The sequence below is a fragment of the Aythya marila genome (assembly GCF_965140915.1).
Source record: "Aythya marila genome assembly, chromosome: 15".
Classification (NCBI taxonomy): Eukaryota; Metazoa; Chordata; class Aves; order Anseriformes; family Anatidae; genus Aythya; species Aythya marila.
The window spans coordinates 16,286,361-16,308,355 of NC_139056.1; the positions used below are offsets into that span (position 1 = coordinate 16,286,361).

Below are 21,995 nucleotides of genomic sequence, written 5' to 3' on the forward strand. Positions count from 1 at the left end.
ACACTGCCAAACAGCAAGTCTGAACAACCCCGTGTGATGTCCAGCACACTGCAGCTGTCTGTGGCTATAATATGGCTAGGTCTGTACGCAGGTGTAAAATGTAAGAAAAAAATTATCTGTATCATTGCAGAAGATGCTGCTGCTTTCTCGATGTCTGGACCTTCAGCAAGTCAAACGAAGAATTGCTAAAAAGCCAACACTCAGTCTTTTCTTCAAAGTTGGTTTTCAACTCATCGTCATTCTGAAAAATCATATTGCCAGTGTGTGTGAGTCACGGGTGTAGATTAATTTATTTCACAGTGCAAAGAGGTTTTTATAATACTCTTTCAATGGATTGAATCATTCTTCGCTGATGACTTAAGGATGCTGTTTTATTTCTCTCTGGATTGCAAATGGAGTCTGGATCTCATCACTAAATGTGACCCAAAACTATAAAGAAATATCATATATAATTAACTAGGCTTCAGTGTATCATTGCTTGGTTGGTACTTAGTTCTATGTGTTGTCAAGATGGCAATGTTTTCGTCCCAAGATAAAGGGTTAATAATGATGCTAGTGGTAGTTAATCTCCATGTTTAATTGCTAAATATTACATGATAATCTCAGAAGAAAAAGACACTCTTCAAGTCATTTAATCAGCAATAAATATACTTTGGAATAATTGATAACTCTGCAGATGAGTTTTCTTCATAGATTTTTTCAAATCCATTTTACTCAGAAGAGCAGCGGATCAAATATTTATAGTTTAGCACTAAAATACTGCCAAAGTGTAGAGCTAAAGGTTACGCCTTAGATTAATTTCACACTCACAGCTTGAGGTGGATGCGGTTCATTTGCAGTGAAGCTACTTAGTGCATAGTAGCGAGATGCACTTTCATTTGACAAAGTTTCTGATAGAAGTGACGATTTTCTCAGAGCTTAATATATTTTTTTAAAGTCTCAGACACTCTGTTTAGCTGCAAAGGAGGTAGCTGGGTCTGTGTTTCTCCCTCTGCTTTGTCCGGGATCATGCCAGAGGCAGCAGTCCAGCCTCTGCTGTCACCTCGTCCTGCAGCCAGCAGTGCCTGGCAGTGCAGCAGGGCAGGGTCTGCAGCCACCCTGTCCTTGCAGGGTGCTGGCTTCTGTGTCCACAGGGCCTGGAGGTGGAAGCTGGAGCTTTATATGAGCATGGGGCAACACTGGGCTCCTCTGTCCAGCTGGGCTGCAAGCTATTCAGGTCCCTCACTTCAAGGCAGGCCTAAATTTACAGCCCTGAATGTCCATAGTCTTTGGAGACCAGTGCATTTCTCTAATCATTTTATGCTATTAGAAAGTCAGCATTGTTTGTCCCAAGCACATCGCGTTGCCTTCCTCCAAGACGTCCCCTCTTGTCAGGCTGGAACCAGTTGTGCAGCATTTCAAGGTGTGCATGTGTCAGTGGGGTTTGGCCATTTTTTAGTCTCAGGTTTGGATCAAACATACCAACGACTGTATCTGTGGGACTGGAAGAAAGGTGGCCTGTTGTTTTCCCACATTTGAAAAAATATCCCAACCTGCAATTATTAATCACACCGGTTGTTCACCTGTTTTAGTGGAAGCTTGTTTTTCTTTCCAGAAGTTCAATTGCAGAGGCACACAAAGGCTTCAGCCTCTCCATTTGCCAACAGGCACGATGCACTTTGTAAGATTTCAGATTTCACGAGGGAATTTTCCTCCAAAATCTAAATGTGAGAAAAAAGCATAATTTAGTGCTCCAAGCTTTTCTGAAAAGCGGTGGTTCCTTAAAGAGGGAGAGGATGAGCAGGGAGGGGAGCTATCCTTAAAGCATAAATAGAGGTACATGCTGGGAAGCAGAGTTGTATTTTAAGGCATTCGTAAACATTAGCCTAGTGATAGGGTTTTCTTTAGCAACTGCATGTTGGAGGATGAGAGCACGCTAAGTGCAGCTAACAGAAAGCATAGTACCTCGACGGGAATTCAAAGAAACAGCGGGGGGAAGGAGTGGCATTAAGCTTTCAAGGTGAAGAGCCAATGTGCAAATTCCCAGAACAGGAAGAGGGCCTCGGGAGAGCTCGGCTTTCAAATAACATTAAGGCAGCTAACGTAAATGGACAGAAGCAAAGCAAAGGCAGCGCCGAGCTGCCTCCTACCCGCAGTGATTGCACTGGGAGCAGAGCTCGTGGGGCCACGGGACCGGGCAGTGCGGGGGCTTCAGTGGTGCTCAGGAAGCTGAGCCATGACCCAGCCCCAGACACTGGCCCCTGGACAGCCCTGGCAAATGCCTGGATGTCTAGGTGTGCTTTTTCAGACTGGGATGTGTTTGCATCCCCCTTTTACATTGGGCAGGCTCAGAAGGCTCCTGGCTCCTCATTCTGGCCAAGCAGACTGCTCTGAGAGATGTCATTTTACTGTGTGTTGCTGTTTTTTGGGGGCGTCCATCTCACACCTACAAGGACTGCATAAATAACTAAGAATTGCATGCCATCAGTGTAGGACATCGTGCTTCTTCTTATTGCAACACAGTTGTAGCACATTTGATTCCACTTGTAAGGATGGCCCGGAAATAGGACTGCTGATGTGCCTACTTTTTGATATCTCAGAAGGTTTTACAAATATAGCTCTTAATCCAGCAGCACGCATGCCAAACCAAACACACTCCACCTGTGCAGAGTTGCTTAAAGACAAATTTTGTTCTCAGCTATATGCCTTGGAGCCCTCTGCTCCAATTATCTTACACACATATAATTGTGTGTACAATATAGCCTCAACTAATTAAATTTCATGAAAATAGGAGAGCACTTCAGCGTTGTGTGGGATTTGGTTAAGAGATCTCAGAGCTGTCAAAGGAAAGATTCATCTCACAACTCTTCCTCCTTACAGTAAACATGCCTCAGATCAGAGCCAAATATACGCTGCACTTCACACATCTGGGTATTAGCTCACTTTCATTATTGTAAATTACTTCCAGGAGAAAGACTGAATCATGGAATGGAGGGGGCTGAGAAATCTGCTTGCCTTAGAGACATTCATTTGATGTCATCTTTTTTTTCCCTTGCTCTTTTACCTTCTTTTCGGATTTTCGTCTTTGTTGCTTCCTTATTGCTTTTCTAAGGCAATATTGTCATAGCGCATCTTTGTGATTTTTTCATCATGATCCATTGGTGCTGCTATGCCGTGCCCAAACCACACTGTGATGGCATTGCTTCAGCCCTTGAGATGTTTAGAGGCTCTCCTAATACTCTGCCAGAGGTTGGAGGCAAAAGAGGCCAAACGGAGGCCTGGATGGGTGGTGATCCACTCCTTTCTGACAGCCCATCCCTCCACACCAGTGGCCCATTGGGGCCAGGTTCGTGTGTCTGAGTCACGTAGGAGGTGTGGGACTGTGCCCGTGCCTGCGAGATGCTGGGCTGCTTCGTTATGAAGTGACCAATTAGCCCGGTGTGATGGGCAGCGCAGGGGGCCCGGGGCTGCACCTCCGCTCGGGTTTTGTCTCCGATCAGCAGTTCAGCTGTTCCCTCTCCATACCTCAGTTTTAAGCAGAACTCATTCCACTGACTCAGCTGGGTGCCGTGGGGCTTAATTGTTGTCTATAAAGGGCTTTGGAATCCGAAGTGATCGATGCTATGAGTGTGTGTGTGATTAGGAACTGCGTGCCCTGCCGTGGGCTCCGCTGCGGGGCCTGAGCGAACAAACAAGCTCATTTGGCTCGGAATGGCAAACGCTAGGAAACTATGCAAAAGTACTCTGGGTCGGGCTTTTTATTTTATTTTTTTGAAATTTAGTGCTAATGGATCCATTGTTTCATGTAAAGGTTTCTACCGCTTTTGTTATGGTGTGTGTGACATTCACAGTACTCTTTGTTCCATTAGCAAAGTAATTTGAGAGAGTTTATTATCCTTTGGAGACTTCACTGCTTGCTGTTTAACTTCCATGTGATTGGACCCTGGAAAAATCTCTTAAAATAGTGCACGAGCCTAAAAATAGTGATGAATTAGTCGTTTCTTAGGAATAAAATAATTAATTTGGTGCACTTTGGAAGATCAGAAATGTTAGGAAACACCACTTACTGCTTCCTCTCTCTCTTCAGAGCCACCAAAACACATGAAAGCCTTTATGGTGGAGTCAAAGTGCCTCTCGCCTCGCCGTTTGAGATCGTAATTTGTTTGTATCAGCCACAGTTGCTTTACTTCAGAGGAACAGAGAAGTGGCATTTAATCAGCATGTTCTGAATCACCGGTGAAAGGAATCGCTCCCTAATCTGAATTTATCGCACCGGGACTCACTCTAGATGCGAGGCAATGGCACACGGTGTTATTCCTGGGCTGCCTGTCGTGGCGGTGCCCACGGGACTGCGCCCGCCTGGGTCCCACTCGCTAAGTGGCTCAGGCACCCCGCTGGGCGAAACACGCTCGCTCTGATTCACCAGGAGAGCTCAGCAGTGTGCTGGCTGCTGGAAGGCATCAGGGTTCGCTGAGCCACGCGTGTGGGAATATTTTCTCCTTGCCGTGAAGCCTTCAGTCGCTCGGGGTTGGAGCAGCGCTGCAGGCAGCGGTGGCGCGAGCTGGGGAAAGTTGGTGAAGGGTGAGCCGTGGCACCGGGACGTGCAGGAGGAGACAAAGAGCAGGGCACAGCCGCTGTCCCCCGGCATGAGGGGTGTAAACCATGCTCCCTGCTACAGGGGGGACCTTCGGTGCCAGGTCACTCACTCCCTGAGCTTCAAACCCCGTGCAAAGGGCAACCCTCTGCAGCAGCACCCTGCTTGGCACAGCCTTGGGGACCCTTCCTGCCCCTTTACCAGCCTTGTTGCCCTCCTCTGGGTGCTTGCAGGGACCATACCAGGCTTTTTATGTTGTGGAGGTTTTTATGCTGCACACAGTATTCAAGGTGAGGCCTGAAAAAAGAGGATGGCTGCAGCTAAGAGAGGGCTGTGGCTCTGCAGAGTGCTGTGCGGCCAGAGGAGGGCAGGTTCTGTACCAACCTACGAGTCTCCTCATCCAAAATGGTCTTGCCTCCAGCCTCTCATTGAACTCCCACAGGGAGATGCTGGAGAGGCCAAATGGCCAAAAAGTGCCATATACAGAATGAGCAGTAATGGCCAAGTGTGGCAGAGGCCCCATCACCGGGCTGGCCTCTTAAATTGCTTTGTTTTCATGCTCGGATGAGTTGCTAACCTTCCAATAAACACCAGAGTCATTATAATAAAAATGTGGAAAATGCTATCATTAAACCACACCGGTTTATTTTTCAAGTGCCTCTTTCTGGGACATCAAATTCATTTAGATCATTCTCAAAAGCCACAAATCCTGAATGGGTGCAGTAATGTGTGTGGTGGGAGGCGAGAGCACAAGGCACATTAAATTGGGTAGAGGCAGGGCTCTGACAGGAGAGCTCGGCTGGCTTTATTGCAGGGGGTTAAGACGTGACGCCTCGGGCTGCTCACCCCTCTTGCCCTCAGTTCTGCAGACTGAAACCCTGGTTCATGCCCTGACGTCTCATCTCAAGCCCCGCGGTGGAGACGGTGCAGGAGACAAAGGAGGCAGCTCCTGGAGAATCCGAGCAGTGAGCAGTGCCCAGGAGCCAGGGCCCTTCCTATAGCAGAGCCTTCCCCTCACAGAAAGACACATTTTGTTCCAAAATAAAGCAAAAAGGCCTTAGATCCTTCCAGCTGCAGAGCCAGCTGGTTAGATCCCACTCCCCATCACCTCTACAAGTTTGGAACAACTTCATCGAGGGTTTGCCTGAGGACTGGGGAAGCTGAGCAAAGTTTTGGCTGTCTCCGTGTTGTTGGCAAATGTGGTGCTGGGGCTAATTGCGTTAATTAAGTGAAAACATAGATGTGAGGTTTTTGAAGGGACTTGAGGGCTGGACTCCACTCAGGTGAAAACAAACACACGTAGCTTATAGAAGTGACCTAAAAGGCTGAAATCCTGGATGAGCCTGCACTAAACTTTCATAGGAGCCAGGCGTTGTTCAAAAGCTCTTTATCTGCCAAGAGGAATCAAGATTTTGTTCATCTGAGGAGTTTCTGGCACGAAGGCCCCCTCGGAGCAGCACAGCATGATCGATGTGTCCACGGGCGTGCTTATGGCGTCTGCAGAAACATCAGTTCTGTGAGGGGGGTAGGGTTACCCAGAATAGAAATTGAAGACAAATTGCTGCTCAGCTGTTTTGCTCCAAAGATATTTAAAAATACTTGGGAAGGGAAGTGTGCACTGTGCTAGGGAGCTGGAGCCTTCAAGCACCGTCTCGGAGTATCTCGAGGTGCTGCGCATGGGTCGTTTGGTGCATGGGGAGGAAAGGGTTCAATTTAGCTCCCGGAGGGTTTATCAGCATGACAAGTTATTCAAGTTATGCCAAAAATACACAGAAAAGACACTTCAGGCAGAGCTCTAGGAATGCAAAAATCTTCCACTCCTGGTAGGAAGCTTGAGCCCACGTTTGTACGTTGATGCAGCCAAACACAAGCTGCTGAGCTGCCGGCTCGGTTTGGAACTGGGGCAGGGTTGGAGAAAAGTCTCTGCCTTTTCCAGAGCCCAGCACCGGGTTGTTCAGAACTGACACTGCTCTCGGGGCGAGAGGAGGTATAATGGCTTTTTATTGAGTGAAATAAAGCTGATAGCGCGTGTCCCATCGTGAACTGGGGTTTGGTGACCAGGGATGCGATGTGATTGTCTGTGTGCTGTACTGATGCTCTTCATTAATGGCTCTATTGAAACATGGAAGTGGTGAGGCCATTCATAATTTCCAGAGCACTCAAAGCGTGACAAAAATAGCCTGTCCATCAGAGATCTGCTCAGTGGAAGATGGAAGCCCGGTTCCGTCCTTATGGTAAACCTGGGTGCTTCCAAGAAGTTGCGCCATGGCTGAATTCGACTCTCCTCGTCTGGATCAATAACAAAAATGTTTTCGGCTCTGCACGCACGTGACTTCTTGCACTCAGCTCGGGAAGAGGCCAGAATCCCCTCCAGAGCATCCAGGAATTTCACTGCCTCCTCACCTTTCCCGATCAGGAAAATCGCGAGGCTTTGTGCTGACCCATTTACACTTCCCCGTGTCTCAATGCTGCTTTGCAATTTTGCTCGGCATCCCCGAGCAGAGGGGCAGGATGGATGCTGCTTCAGAGGGAGCCCGACGGCGGGCAGCAGGCTGCCCACATGGGAACACGCTAAAATAACAACACGGAGAGGTGAAATGGGCACACAGGAGCATGCAAGATGCTGAGAACAAAATTAATCAAGTTACCGTGCGGCCTGAAGAACAGAAATGATTTAGTCATAGTGCAGGGTATTATGCCAAGAAATTGGGTAATAAACTCAGTAAGCAAGAGGAACTGGAATTGCTCACCAATGAGCCTCTGTATGACCTACTTGGTTTTATCAGGGAATCTGGGGGGAAAAGTCAGCTGACTGAAAGGGCAAAACTGGTGGTTACAACCCGTAAGAAGAGCTGAGCTGCCAAAGAGGAGGAGGAGCAGCACTGACAGATCCACTGCAAGCAGCTCTGAACACTTTGCTGCAGGAGGAAGCGCGAGGGGCTGCTTGCTCCAGCTCACTGCAGCTGCTGAATCGCACAAGGGAGCAGAGCAAACGGCTCCTTGCATCTCTCCAAAATACCTACAGAAAAAACATGGTGTGGTTGCAAGGTTTCCATCCAGGCAACACACTGCAGGATTGGGGTTACTGAACCCTAAACACTCACGTTTAATGTGGGTAACAAGTGGCACCAGAGGACCATTGGAAGGGGCTGAACATATCGGGTCCTGTCATTTCTCTGGAGTGTGAAGGCTTCAGGGAGGGGAGCACAAGCTGGCAGGCATCCCATGGGAATCAGGTGTTACCCTCCCAGGTCACCTTTTTCCCTAAAGAAGAGGTGGAAGAACAGAGTTCCTCACCGAAGGAGCTGTTCGGGAAGGGAGGCAGGCACTTGGCTGTTTTCAGCTGTGATGGCAAGGGACCAAGAGCAGACTGTGATCCTCCGGGTAGCATTTGTAGGGGCATGAGCTGTACACGAGCACAGCAGCCCCCAGAGCCCCCAGCACAGGCACGGTGTCTTCTCTCTTCCCACTGCTTTGCACCTCTTTGGCAGTCTAATTTTGCCCTGCACCGAGGCAAGTTCAGAGGCACTGGGAAGTACCCTGCTCAGAATGGATTTTGCTGAAAACCACCAGTTTCTTCACGCTTACAGTTCCCCCAGGGCACGTTCCTGTGCCTCGCAGCTCGTCCCTCTCTGGGCATTGAGGTGGGGGGCACAGATCCCCTCTGGGGGGGTCCTCACTCGCGGTCGGTTTGAAACCTCTCTCTTCCTCCAGCACTAAACCTGCTGCTGTCGAGCAGGTCCTGGGGGTCTGGGGGGGGGGTGGATGCTGAGCTGCAGAGAGCTTTGTGGGGCTGCAGGGGTGGCGCAGGGCTGCGGGAGGCTGCTTGGGGCCGGGAGGGGGCTGCCCAGGGGCTCGGGGATGCTCGGGACGGTGCAGAGGATGCAGGAGGCGGCGGCGGGGGGGAGATGCTCGGGGCGGCGGGGGGATGCTGCCGGCTGGGAGGGATGCTGAGGGCTAAGGGAGGGGATGCCGAGGGGCGGCGGGGGGGGAGGTCCTCGGGGCGGTGGGGGGCTGCGGGGCGGAGCTGTGGGGTGCCCCTCCCGGCGGCGTTATAAAGCGGCGGGGCTCGGGCGCGGGGCTGCCTTCGCTGGGGCACCCGGGGCAGGGGCGGCGGCGGCGGGGGGGACGCCTCCTGCCCGCAGCGATGGCGAGGGGGCGGCTGTCGGGGGGCGCCTGGGGGGCCCTGGTGCTGCTGGGGCTGATGCTGCCGGCGGCCCCGCCGGCCGGCGCTTGGTACAAGCACGTCGCCAGCCCCCGGTACCACACGGTGGGGCGAGCCTCGGGGCTGCTCATGGGGGTCCGCCGCTCCCCGTACCTCTGGCGCCGGGAGCTGCCGCCCGAACCCCCCCGCCGCCCCGGGGGTCCCGCACCCGCCGCCCCCCAGCCCCCGGGACGCCCCGACGGGGGCTCCCCGCCGCCCGCCCCCCCGCCGCCGCCGCCGCCGCTGTCGCATCCCGGTCCCGGTCGCCTCCTGCAACGCCTGCTCCGGAGGGGTTGGGGCTGGGGGGGACCCCGGCCGGCCCCCGCCCGGCCGCCGCCCGCAGCCCGCGGAGCTCAGGTAAAGCGGGACCCGACGGCAGGGCTCCGGGGGGGGGCCGCGGGGACAAGGCGAGGGGATGTCCCGCTGCACCGAGCCGGGGAGGTGGCGTTTGGGGTGCGGGAGCCTTGCTGCCGTCCCCCTGCGGCACCCTGGGGGGCTGGAGGGGTGCCGCCGGGGGGCTGGGTGCGGGAGGCTTGCTGCCGTCTCCCACCGTGCAGGCATCGGGGGGGGATGCACGGTGGGAGAATAACCTGAGCAAAGACCCCATGGCATGGCTGGGCTGCGGGGAGATGCCCCCTGCACCTGGGGGGTGCCCAGGCAGGGGAGCGAGGGGAGCCGGGACCCCGCGGGACAGCCCGTGCCCTGGGGGGGGGTGCCAGCCCCGGCTCTGGATCGAGGGAGTTTGCAAAAGTCTCTGCTGTATTTTGAAACTTGGACCATGAGGTCCCAGCAGGATGGAGCAGCCAGGCTTCCTCCCGGTGAGATGCGTTCGGAGGGGCTGCACCTGGGTCTAGGGGCAGAAAAAGGAGCTGGGGGATTTCTGTGCCTGTGTTTGGGGTATCCCAAATCTGCACCCTGCAGGGAGCGAGCCATCAGTGCCATGGAGGGGTGTTTGTGGTGCTGGAGGTGCTGAGGAGCTCCCGGCATCACCCCTCTGCAGGACCCCTCTCCCTGCCCTCTCCACTCGGCCAAGCTGCGTGGGACTGTTTTGGGGCCGAGTCCAAACATTAAATCTCTTTTCCCCTATGTAAAGCAGGAGCCAACATCCGGCTGAAATCCAGGGATGCTTTTAGATGTTGGATCAGCCCCGAGACATGCGGCCATATTCCCATCCACACCCCCCGCCTTCATTTTTTGGAGGCAATCTGGGATTTTTATCTTTTGGGGAAAGCCCAGGCAGGTCAGCTCAGCCCGTGCTATGCAGGTCCCTCGGGCAGCCTGGCTGGAAGCACGGACAGAGCCTGTGTCGTGGCGGGGGTGCAGCGCTCTGATTCCACAGCAGAACCTCCACGAGAGCTTTGCACCAAGCCTCCTGGGTGTTTATAATGGGTGCTTGAGCCGTGGGGCGTGATTTGTGTGCACGGTCTGTTGTGGGAACAGAAAGGGTCCGCAGTGACCGTGGGGAAGGTCTGAGCCCACGTCCTGAATGGTTTTAAGCACTGTATGGAGAGGAAAAATCCACGTGGGCACTGGGCAGAGCTGGGTGATGGGGCCACAGCTGGATGTCCTGGGTCATCACCGTGTAATAACATGGGATCCTTTTCTTCTTTCAGCCTCTCCCGATGGAAGACGTGGCTCTGCTCCGCTGAAAGGTCCCAGCAGGGATGCTCCGGGCGCTGGAGGAGCACTGGCTGCCCGAGGTGGGGACTGTTTCCGTGGCTGGTGAGGAGGAGTTTCATCGGCGGCCCTCCGGGTCTCTGACCTCTCCGAAACCATACAGACGGTTGCATTCAAAAAAAAGTCTGATTTTTCTTGCCCACTGTCCAGACACAGTGGTAAATTCATCTTGTTTTCAGGTCAACTTAGTGCTATAAACTTGGGGAGAAATAAACAGGGAAAATATTTATTTTGTTTATTTTTTTTAGATTTCTGTACTGGCTTGTTTGCAATATGACACAAACATGTACTGTTTGCTTCCTAGGAACCTGCCCTCATTAAAATGAGAATCGATCAAAGGAAACGTGTTTCATGGTGCATTTTATTTTATTTTATTTTATTTTAGCAGAAGCTGGTATGGCTCAGACAGGGCGCAGACACTTTGGTGTTCCAGTCACTCCCAGATTTTTCTGATGTGATCTAACTCCTTGACAGAGTTTCTTCTGCAGCCGTACAGTGAATCTCCTTTAGTGCCCTTTGGGGAGTTACTGCCGGGGGGCTCTCAGCTAAGAGGACAAAGTTTGAAATCTGTCCTGGACTCTGCTGAACAAAAGCTCTGCAAGTCCTCTGCTCTGGTTGCTTGTCTGCCTGTTTAGAGCTTAATTTTGTATTCATCTCTGCTGATGAAAGAAAAAAGTTTTTCCCCACTAAAACGGGGTGTGGGTGCTGAGCCAGCAGGGCCGAGGCAATAACACACACTGGGATGGGTGGGGTCTGGATTTTGGGGAGCTCAGCTCCCGTGGTGGGATCACAGCGTGGGCACAGCGGGGCTGCCTGCTGCCCATCGGAAGGGAAAATCCCTGCTGGTGCTTGCCAGGGGGCATTTCAGTGTTTTACACATGAAGGATCGGTTTCCTTTCTGTGTCCCCTCTCTGTTTCCCCCACGATTTCAATCTTCTTCCAAATTCCTGCTCTTCATTAGCGCAGCACGGTACACGGATGGCACAAATGGCAGATAATTGCCCCCAGCCCATTAGGCTGTTGCACTTGAGCAGGGCCGGGGCTGCTGCAGTGCCAATCAGCCTGTGGAGTGGCCGCAGAGGCGGGTTGCTGTTCTCATGGAGGTAAGTGGCAAAATGAGGTGAGAAACGTAAAGGTCAGCATCGCACTGGGGGTGCACAGGGAGGGCGAGGAGGGGCGATGTGACGAGAGACACGACTTGGGTGTGCTCCCACCCCCCTGTGTAGGAAAGAAGCACTCGTGTGCGTCGATACTGGGGCAAAACCAGCAGATGCTCGGTTAAGCACAAGCCCTTTTACCTTGTAAAATATTTCTCCCTGCTGCTGCGGAGGAGCATGAGCTGATTCCCCAAAGGGAAAACTTTGCTGGGGCAAAGTAATTTCCCTTGTGCTCTCAGCTCTCTGGAGACGTCTGAGCATTCCCTTGGGTCAACAATCCCAGTAAACAGGAAGCAACCTTACAAAGGCATTTAATTACCCCTCTCCGACAAGCATTAATCCAATCCCTTCTTAAAGACAAGCCCCAGGAGGGCTTTGCCTCCATCCTGCCCATGGCCATGCAGATGCTCCAGGGTCTGTGTGCCTGGACTGGGGGGATCCTGAGACAAAATACAGCACTGTTTTTTTTGGGGGGAAAGCTGCTTGCAGGGGGAACAGGGTGGCACCGGGTGGCTTTGCCATGCCATCTTGTGGCCGTGCTGATGCTGTGGGACAGGAGAGCTGGGAGCAGGGCAGGGGCTCCGAACCACATCCCTGGAGGGGGCAGCTCCCATGGGTGCCCTCCTGCCTGCATAGGCCCTGCCAAAACCAGCTTGGGGCTGGGAGCTTGGGGCTGAGGCTGACCTGCTGCTCTCCATATCTCCCAGCCAGGGCTCTCCATCACCCAGCGGGTGCGTTTTGTTCCAGCCCAAGTGATGGGCGAATCCTGGGGGCTGTGGCGTGCAGGAAGGCGTCCCACCCCTCCCGGCCTGAGCCCAGGGCGGCTCCGTTTCCTTCCCGGCTCCCAGCCTCTCCCAGGAGGCCAGCGGCATCCACCGGGCACACGGGGCCAGGCCGTGGCTGCTCAGGTCTGGGGCAGGAACCGCAGCCCCCAGGAGCTGATGCAGGCTCCTGCTTGGGGCTGTGCACACAATGACTGCGGGGCCCTGAGTGCTCCCGGAGGAAGAAAACTCCCCGAGGGATTTCCTCCCCACTGGAGCTGCCCAGGAGCTGCTCCTCACCCCGCCAGGCCAGGGCTGAGCCCCTCTGTCAGGGCAGCGATGGGCTGGGGTGGTGAGCCCTCAGCAGGGCTGGTAGCCCCGGTGGTGTGGGAGATGGCCCCGGAGGTCCCTGTGGACCTGATGCCGTGTCGTGCCCGGCTGTACTGGGATGTGCCAAGATGTGCCAGGCTGTGCCGGGTCTGCAGCAGGCGAGTTCCCAGCCCGCGGGCTGTCCACAGCCTCATGCTGATGCCGCTTTGGGGAATTGAAAGGCTGGAGATAAGGGCGAGGAGATGCAGAGAGCAGGGAGATAACACTATCTCTGTGCTTTCGGCTTGGCCTATTTCAAAGTTGTTCAGAGTGCTGATAAGGCAACGAGGGCTCTGAGATGCAGGCAGAGGTCTCCCTCACCGAGCTGGAGCAGCCTGGGGCTGTTCCCAGGTGCCCAAAGGGGAAACACCAAGGGGCAGGACCCCATGCTCCCATCCTGAGGGCTGGGGAGCACTGTGCCAGCCCCATGCCCATCCACGGTGTGGCTGAATGATGACTTTCTCACCCAGCAGCAGCACTGCTGGCCTGGCCGGGCCCGGCAGTGACCTTATGGGTGCATTCCTGCCCGGGGAGTTCCCCCCTGGCCATGCTGCTATTTCCGCAGACGTGGGCACCGGCACTGCTCCGCCACCAGCCTCGCCCGGGGTGGGTGCTCTGGGGATGGGTGCTCCGGGGATGGGTGCCCATGGGGTGGGTGCTCCTGGGGTAGAAGCTCTTGGGGTGGAAGCTCCCAGGGATGGGTGCTCCCAGGAATGGGTGCTCCAGAGCCCGCTGGAGGGCTCGGTGCTGCTCTCTCTTACATCCACTTGCAGTTCCGATTTACTGAGCCTGAAGCAAAGCATGCAATTAGCATGCTGCCCTGGCTATTTAATAAAATGAACAGGGCTAATTACTTGCTAGCAGAGCCTGTTGTCTCTGGTGCTGGACTGAATTGAGCAGGGTGGTAATTGTTAGCATCTGGGAGAGGCACCCGGCATCCTGACGGACTTGCTGAATCCAGGGAGTGCACAGCCTTGGGTGAGGGTCTGGGACCCACCCGTGGGCATTCATGGCCCTTGCTGGAAATGTCAGTGCCCAATTTTCCTTTTTAGAGTGCTGGAATGATGGGAGCAAACAAGTGGGGAGAGTGACGGATGTCTTCCTGGGAACACTAGTTGGTATTTTCTGTGTTCTGCAGCAGACACACACAGGTATTCCTCGGAGAGGGATGGACAGTCAGCAACCAGGTCCCTGCACGATGCCAAGTGCCGTCTGGCGCAGCACCCACAGCTCTGTTATCTGGTTGCAAATAACAAAGGGCTCGGGCAGATCCCTATCTGCCAGCCTGTGAAACAGGCACCCCCAGCTCCCGGCAGCACAGCTGAGCTGCCCGGACTTTTGCAACCCACAAGGCGTGTGATTAATCCTCCCAATGATTAATTCTCCTATCCCTATAAATCTCACCTGGAAATTGTTTACAGCTCAATAGTGCCACACACAGAGGCCTGGAGAAAGCGAGGCGGCACATTGCACAAGCCCTCCCCTCGCTCCCGGGCCCTCCTGCAGCACAAACACACCACTGAGAGCCCTGCCGGGACCACCGGGCACGGCCACCCCACACGAGGGGGGAAGGCAGCTCAAATTGTCACCATGTCCATGCCAGGGGCACTTGGGAAAGCCTAGGACATCGGTTCTTAGTGCTCAGGGATAGTTACACTGGTGGCAACGGCCCTCCATGGCTGCTGGTGTGGGACATCACTGCTAGATCTGGTCAGAGGGTGCTGGCAGGGAGGAGGAGGAGGCTGTGTGGGAGGAAGAGCTGTGCCCCGTCAGCAGCTGCCCGCTCCCACGGCTGAGGTGGGACGGGTGTCTGACGAACGCTGCGTGCAGAGGAGGCGAAGGGAGCGCCGGTGTCGTGGCAGCTTGAAAACACCCCGTTGGTCGGGCCAAAAATGCCTCTCAGGTGGAAGATGGCCCGAAGGCAGGTGCAAAACTTTCTTTGGAAGCTCGCGGCCTAGCGGCTCTGTCACCAGCCTCCGAAACCCGCCTCCAGCCCCTGTCCTATCGCCCTTCCACCAGCTCAAAATGAGCCAGCGGGAGCAGGCTCGGGTTGAGCAGCCAAATTTTTGCCACGTTGTGAATATAAGGCAGGCCTTAAGCTATGAGCCTTAGAGATCCGCCGCTCCTCCAGCGCGGGGAGCCTGCCCGTCCGCCCGCATTTCTGCCGTTGTGAAACTTTTGGAGCGTGTGTGTGTGTTTTGAGGCGGTTACACAACCTGCCAGGCTGAAAGCAAACAGAGTTGGCACACAGGTGTGACCCCGTGCCACGGCTTCACGCAGGGATGAATTACAGGCAGGTGTCAAACCAGGAGCCTCAGACACCTCCCAGGTCAATTAGCACACGGGTCCCGAAAACTTCCCCAGCTTTCGGGTGAGCCCAATTAGGACGTAGCTGTTTGCATGAATCAACACCCAGAGAGGTATGTGGAAGGGAAAATCATCTGTGAGGTGTCTGCTGAGTCTAATCACGGCTCTGTGGTACCAGAAGGTGCGGGAACCCCCCCATGGTCTCCCCTCTTTTTGGCTCTGATGGGCCACAAATGGGTGGCTGTGGCTTGGGAAGCGGCAAGCTCACACTGAGAACGGGGGGGGTTTGTATCATGTGAGGGTGAACACTTGCACAACGTGGTTTCAGGTTCTTTCCAACTGCTTTACATGAAGCTGGATGCCTTCTGGGGATGATGAGTTTGAAAAATGTTAACAAATTCAGGTCATACTTTAGCAAATATTTAAGTTAAAAAATAAGCATTTTGGGAAAATGCAAACATTCCGTTTTCAGCTCTTTGAAATGATATCTCCTCCCTTTTTACTTTACAAGCCATCAACACTTTAAAAAAAATGCCCCAAAGGGTTAAAATGTTCTGTCTGACCACCCAAAAGATTTTCTCACTTGTGCTTTTATTGCACTGAATAAAAAGAATAACTTTTTTGTTCAAATAAACTTGAAACAATTCCTTCTCCTCTCCCCCTCCCTCCAGTTTTTTGGTTTGGCCACTGAGTGGAAAAATCAATTATTCGCACTCCTCTAGCCTGATAAAAAAAAAAAAAAAGCTTCAGGACTCCACAAAGAGGCTCAGGGGAGTAGTTATGTTATACAGCAAATGAAATGGTCTCCGAGTTCCCCGGCTCGCCGGCCTCCTCTCATGTCACCGCAGGCTTTGCGCAGGGCTCGGCGCTTCTGCAGCGCTGCAGGGAGCAAACCTGGCGGTGTGGGGCTGGCACCGAGACCTCGGCCACAGATCCCAGAGCTCCTGGGGGGCTGTGCCCCCACTGGGGGTCCCGGGGGTCTGCGCCCAGTGACAGCTGCCCCTCCTTGTGCACCACCCCGCTGCCCGTGCTGCCTGTAGGAAACAGGGGTGGGAAGTCCCAGAGAGAACAGCAATGCCTTTTTTTTTTCCAGGATAGCAGTGCAGACACGTCAGCAAGCATCTTTTTGGGTCCAACACCTTCCAGTTTCATGCAGAACTTTAGTGGAAATCTTTATTTCATTTTATTTTATTTTAAGCAGACTGCAAATTAAAAGCAACTCAATATTCACCTCTGGAGAGTTCTATTTACCACCTCAAGCTGGCCACTGCGTTTGCTTCAGCTCTATAAAAATCTGCTAGGAAAGCAGTTGGGGCGGGAGAAATGCCACGGAGGAGAGCTAGAAAACCTGTGAGCTGGGAACATGACACGGCAGCACCAGCTCTGGGACAACTAATCCGGGTCATTTCCTCCTTGCAGATTTCAAGGAAATGAAGATCAGGGATGTGAAGGGGCAAAGATGGGAATCTCTGTTTTCCACCAGAGCAAGCGTGTTCCACAGTGGGACCTGGACGGCTGCTCAGCTGGGCACAGGGGCTGCAGCAAGAGGCTCTCCTGACAGAAATGCTGCTCACAGAGCTGCAGGCCTGCAAGCTCATAACCCCATCCCTGTGGCCTGGTATTTGGGGGACACAAAATATTTGCTAGAAGTTACACGTGTACCAAGCTGGGGACATCACCGGGGGACACCTCAGTGCTCTGCAGAAACAGAGGCGAATGGGCCGTGGGAAGGACATGCCTGTGGCAGCTGGCCCTGGGGCTGGTGCTCAGCATGGAGCTGAGCACCCCATTTCTGAGCTCCTTCACGTGAAAGGATGCCCACATCAGTGGGCAGCTCCACATGTGCTGGACTGGCTGGATCAGAGATGCCCCCAAAGAGCTCTGCATCTCCCCACAGTCAGGGCTGTTGCAGGGTGGGCAGAGCGGCCGGGCTGCATCCTGCCCGCTCCGCACCCAGCAGCTCAGGCTCAGGGGCTCAGCTCCAGCTTCCCTCCCGTGTCGGGGTGCTCCTCGCAGGGCTGGAGGGCAGAGGGGCGACTGCAGGGCCAGGCTGGGCTGCGGGGCTCCGGCCCTGGCCCCTCGGGGGTCCCGCTCCCTGCAGCCCGGGGGCTCTGTGCTGAGCCGAGGGTGGGGGCAACGGGGGCCAGAGCAGAGTCCTGGGGGGTCCGCTCAGCCCCCGGCAGCCCCGGGGGGTCCCGCTCAGCCCCGGGGGGTCCCGCTCAGCCCCCAGCAGCCCCGGTCGGCTCCGCTCCATGCGCCCCCCGGGCATCCCCGCTCCGTGCGCCCCCCGCTCCATCGGCCCCGGGAGGCTCCACCGGTTCCTTCCAGCTCCGTTCCCGGCTCCTCCCGCTCCGTCCCCGTCCCCATCCCCATCCCCGTCCCCAGCTCCGGCTCCGCCTCTCCCCGCCCGTCCCCGTCCCCGTTCCCGGTGGCCGTCCCCTCCCCGCCCGCCTTGCTCCCGGCGCCGCGGGCAGCGCGCAGCATGGCCGCGCTGCGCACAACCCCGGCCCCGGCCCCAATCCCAGCCCCGATCCCAATCCCAGCCCAAACCCCAGCCCCCGAGCCGGCCCCGGCCCCGCTGCCGGCCCCGTCCCGCCCCTCCGCTCCCCGCCGCCCCGCGCCCGCCCCGCGCCGCGCATAAAAAGGGCCCCGCGGCCGCCCCCGCCCCGCTCCGTTCCGCTCCGCTCCGCCGAGCCTGGCCATGGCCAAGGACCAGCTGAAGCCGCGGCTGTGCCACATGCTGAAAGGGGAGAACGGCTACGGCTTCCACCTGCACGGCGAGAAAGGCAAAAGCGGGCAGTTCATCCGCAAAGTGGAGCCCGGTTCCCCCGCCGAGGCGGCGGGGCTGCGCGCCGGGGACCGCGTCGTGGAGGTGAACGGGCTCAACGTGGAGCAGGAGACGCACCACCAGGTCCGGGCACGGGACCCCCGCGACCCCCCCCTCACCCCCCCAAACCCAGCACCCACCCCCGTGCTGGCCTCCGCGAACGGGCTGGGTCGGGAGGAGAGGGGGAGGGCTCCCAAAATGTCCCCAAGGGAGGGTCCCGGGGGGTTGGGGCGCGCTGGGTGCCCCCCGGTGCTGGGCTACATCTGCTAGGGGATGCAGCCTCGCCCCCCCCCCGGAGCAGCAGGGGGGCTGTGCTGTTCCCCATGCCGTGCAGGGCTGGGGTAGGGGTGCTAGCAGCCCGCCGGGTGGGCGAGGGGGGGGAAGGTGAAGGTGCTGGGGCACTGCTGGGCACCGCCGCGTTATGCAATCCTTGGCGAAAAGCAGCCGGGGGAGCCGGGCTGTGTTTCCGGCTCTGCTCCGCGTTCCCTCGGCCACTTTGGGCAAGCTCCTTCTGCAGCACGGAGCGGGCGAGGATGCCTCCGAATCTACTGATAAAGCTCTGCAGGCGTTCAGCAGTTGGAGTGGCTTAAGTGAGATAGGGCTGGTAGGGGAATAATATCTGGTGGGAGACCGTGGCCGCAGCTGGGGGGGGATCCAAGCGAGCTGCTTCCCAGCTCTGCTGCAGAAGCTGCGTGCTTCAGGCCTTGTCCTTTTCTGTTTATAAAATCAAAACTCGTGTTTGTTAAACAGCCCTGTCCAGAAAACAGGCGGGGAGCTTGGGGCTGCTCCGGGCTGGCTGGAGCCGCTGTCCCTTGCAGGGGCACAGCACCCCGTGTCCCCATCTGCCTCGTGGCCTGCAGGGCTCCACGGGGTGTAGTGTTGTAGTAACTTAAAGCACGCGCCTGGCACCCGCTGCTGGAGCTTTATCGGGGCCAAGCAGGGATGTGGCTGGTGCAGGCTGCAGCCCCGGTGGTGTTTTGGGGGTGTGTGGGTTCTGGGTTTCCCCTGCTGGCATGGATGTTGGTGTGCTCAGGGCAAGGCAGAGCCCTCTGGGGCATCATGGCCAGTCCTGGTGACTCCAGGAAAGCTTTTTGGGGTCTTTCATGCTAATTTAGCTTGTTTTGATGATCTCAGCCAGCTGTGTAAAAGTTGATGTTTGTCTTGAATGTGACTGAAGGAGGATCCATGTCTTTGATGTAGCTGGGCAGAGAGCTGGGCTGCTGTCCCCCACTGGAAGCCAGCAGAGCTCCCTGCTGAAAATCGGATGCTGGGGAGTGAGCGATAGCGCCAAGACAGCAGCACGTGTCCCTGAAACGTGCGGGGGGGCTTGTAGGTAAAGTGAAATGGAGAGATTTTCCTTCTTCCATTTCCAGCTGGCAGAGGCAGGATTGAGCCTGCTGTGGGGTGGGATGGGATGGAGTATGGATGGAGCATCCCACCCGGGCTGTCGTGGAGCTCGCTGTCCTGAAGTGCTCCCACTGCGGTGTCATCAATGCCTGAACGTGCAGGCAGGTGGGTGATGTGGTGGTTGAATGTTGGCTCCTGTGGATGGCTGAGCGCAGCTGGGCTCGCCGTGGCCTCTCCTCCTGGTGCTTTTACAGTCCCTGTCCTTGGGTGAGTGCTTCTCCAAGCGCATCTGAAGCTGTGGCAGGACGGAGCCGGGAGCACACAAGGCCTTGCTATGTGGTGCAACTATGTTTCGGGTTGAACTTGATGATATTTGCGTCTGTGCTCTGTTTCCACGGCCTTCCCCAAGGATTGAAGGCAGGACGTGTTCTCAGGGTGTCCTGTTCCCATCTGGGATGAGAACCGTGTCCGGGCTGCTCGCTTGCCTCCTCCCAGCGGGTGGGCAGAGCAGCTGGGTGCTGCCTTCGACCTGTGCCCAGCCCCAGTGGGTGCTGAGGCTCCGGGTAGCCAGCCTCTGCCTGCCTTGTGCCAGCCCTGCCTTGGAGAGAAGCTGTGCTTAAATCTCACAGTGTGGCAAATGTCCCAGGGCAGGCAGAGCTGGGGGCTGTGTCCCGCAGCTGGTGGGAGCAAAGGGCTCCTGGTGGATCCATGCTGCTGGTGGCCAGGAGCAGCCCTGGCTCCATGGGGAGCTCATGCCATAGTGGTCTCTGTACGTGGGGAGGTCTCGGATGGGAACCCTTCGACAAGCCTCTGCACCAGCGAGGTGAGCGCAAAGATGACCAAGTGGCGCTGTTAAAAGGTGGTGCAAGAAAGCCTCCAGGTCCCCCATGGGGATGTAAGAGCTGTGTGAGGGTGGAGGCATCACACCCAGAGCAGGAGGGGGAACTGTGCCATCCCGGCAGCTCCGTGGGTCCCCTTCCCAGCCAGCTGGGGTTTGCTGGAGTGGACGGGTCCAGTGGGCTCCACCAGGCTGGTGCTGGTGCAGGTGGGGTGGGAGCCGGTCTGGGTGGAGCCACGGAGGATGTGGGGCTGGGAGCAGCGCTGGGAAGGTCCGGATGTGTCGGGGAGGCTGAGTTGCCTTCAGAAAAGCTGCGAGCGAGGTGGTGGCCATGGCTCGGAGGCGGGTAGGTTACTGGGCTCTGCGCCTGGTTGCTGCTCTGCTCCATCTCCAAAGCACCTTGCTGCCCAGCTGGCTTGTCATGGCAAGGCCTTCTGGCATGGAGGGAGGGGATTTGTGCCTGCTCCGTGTCCCAGCACAGCCCTCAGCACTTGTGGCAGTGCCAGAGTGGGGCTGGGAGGATGCTGCTTCCATTGCTGCTGTGCCCGTGTGGAGCTGGGGGGCAGCTGGGCCACTGTGCCATAGCCAGTGCGTTATGGCACCTGCAGTGCATTGGGGTGCTTCTGCTCTCTCTCTCCTCTGCTGTCATGAGGTTGCAGCTGGTTTGGAAGGGTTTGGGAGCTCGCTGGGGGTGTCTTGTGTTGTGAACCCCCCAGTGCTGACTGCAGCAGAGCGTGGTGCAGCTTGTGCAGTGCTTGAGCTCCAGCAGCAGCGCTGGGGCTTTCCAAAAGGAGAACGCTTTGCTCTGTGCAGCAGCTCTGAGGAACGCGCTCTGGCACCTGCAGTTCCCCCGCACGTGGTGCTTGCAGGCACCGGCCCCGCTCCCAGCCCCACGGAGCTCCCTGGTGCTGCCTCTCCTGCCACAGCGTGCTGGCTGCCTGCTCCCGGATCCCCTCCTGGAGAAGTGGCTCCGCTCAGGCGCTGCCTTGCCAGTGTCAGCAGCGTCGCCTGATGCCGCGTATAAATAGATGTGAAAAGGAGCAGATGGATTTTCTGGGGCTCGGCGGAGAAGCACCCTTCAGGCTGGTTATGGATGGGAGCCCCGGGCAAGCTGCCTCCTGGCGCAGGGCTGGAGGGCTTCGTTGGTTTGTGGAGGACAGGCAGCCTTGTCTGCAGTCTATAAATTTCCTCTTGGTTGTTTTTTTTTTTTTTTTTTTTTTCATTTGCAGATACCGGGTCTGTTGACCTTGAATGGAGCTTGCAGGGGAGTAAATAAATGCTGGCTAATTGCACATTAGGCTCATTTGTCACTTCTAACCTTGGCGGTTGCAGCGTGTCTGGCCAGCATGACCTAGATCAGAGCAGGAGCGCTGTGAGGAAGCCTGCACTGCTTTGGGGCTTTCCCAGCACTCCTGGGGCCGTGTGGGGCTGCGGGGCAGCGAGCAGTGGCCAGCAGCCCCCTGCTGCTGGGGACGGCGGCTGAGCAGCATCAGGACCCATCCTCATCCCTGGGATGAAGGCTGTGCAGGGAGGAGGAGGTGTTTGCCCCATCAGAGCTCTGAGGCTGCTGGCAGGGAGTCCCGGAGGTTTTCTCTGCCCCTCGCTCACATCCTCGGTTTGCCCCGTGCCCACCCCGTTGTGCTGTGCCCCTCACGTGCCAGGCCCGGCTCCTCTGGGGTTGCTGAGCAGCTTTCCACTTTCCCACGTGCGAACTGCCCGGCTCTCCCCTTCCTCCCTGCTGGGCTGACACCGCCAGCTCCTTTCAGAGGAGCTGCAGTCACAAAAAAATGTAAAAAAAAAAAAAAAAAAAAAAAGCAAGGCTGTGTGAGGACAATGGCCCCTATTCAGCAGGGCCTGGAGCTGGATACCAGCAGGGACGGGCCCAGCTCCTGGTGCTGGTTTCTCTTATCTCCGCTGTCCGGTAGCGCAGGAGAG

At 56.2% G+C, this 21,995-nt stretch overlaps 2 protein-coding genes across 2 annotated transcripts in view; both read left to right on the forward strand.

The window, feature by feature from the left end:
* The first annotated feature begins 8,703 nt into the window (after positions 1–8,703).
* NPW (neuropeptide W) lies at positions 8,704–10,938 on the forward strand. The gene is made up of 2 exons (XM_082772812.1): positions 8,704–9,134; positions 10,391–10,938. The coding sequence occupies exons 1-2, from the start codon at positions 8,721–8,723 to the stop codon at positions 10,424–10,426; spliced, it is 450 nt and encodes a 149-aa protein (XP_082628938.1). The 5' UTR covers positions 8,704–8,720; the 3' UTR covers positions 10,427–10,938.
* A 6,636-nt stretch (positions 10,939–17,574) lies between these two features.
* NHERF2 (NHERF family PDZ scaffold protein 2) overlaps positions 17,575–21,995 on the forward strand; it is a 32,987-nt gene continuing 28,566 nt past the window's right edge. The window contains exon 1 of the mRNA XM_082772335.1: positions 17,575–17,959. Within this exon, the coding sequence (XP_082628461.1) occupies positions 17,750–17,959 (210 nt within the window). The 5' untranslated portion in view covers positions 17,575–17,749. The remainder of the gene's footprint in view (positions 17,960–21,995) is intronic.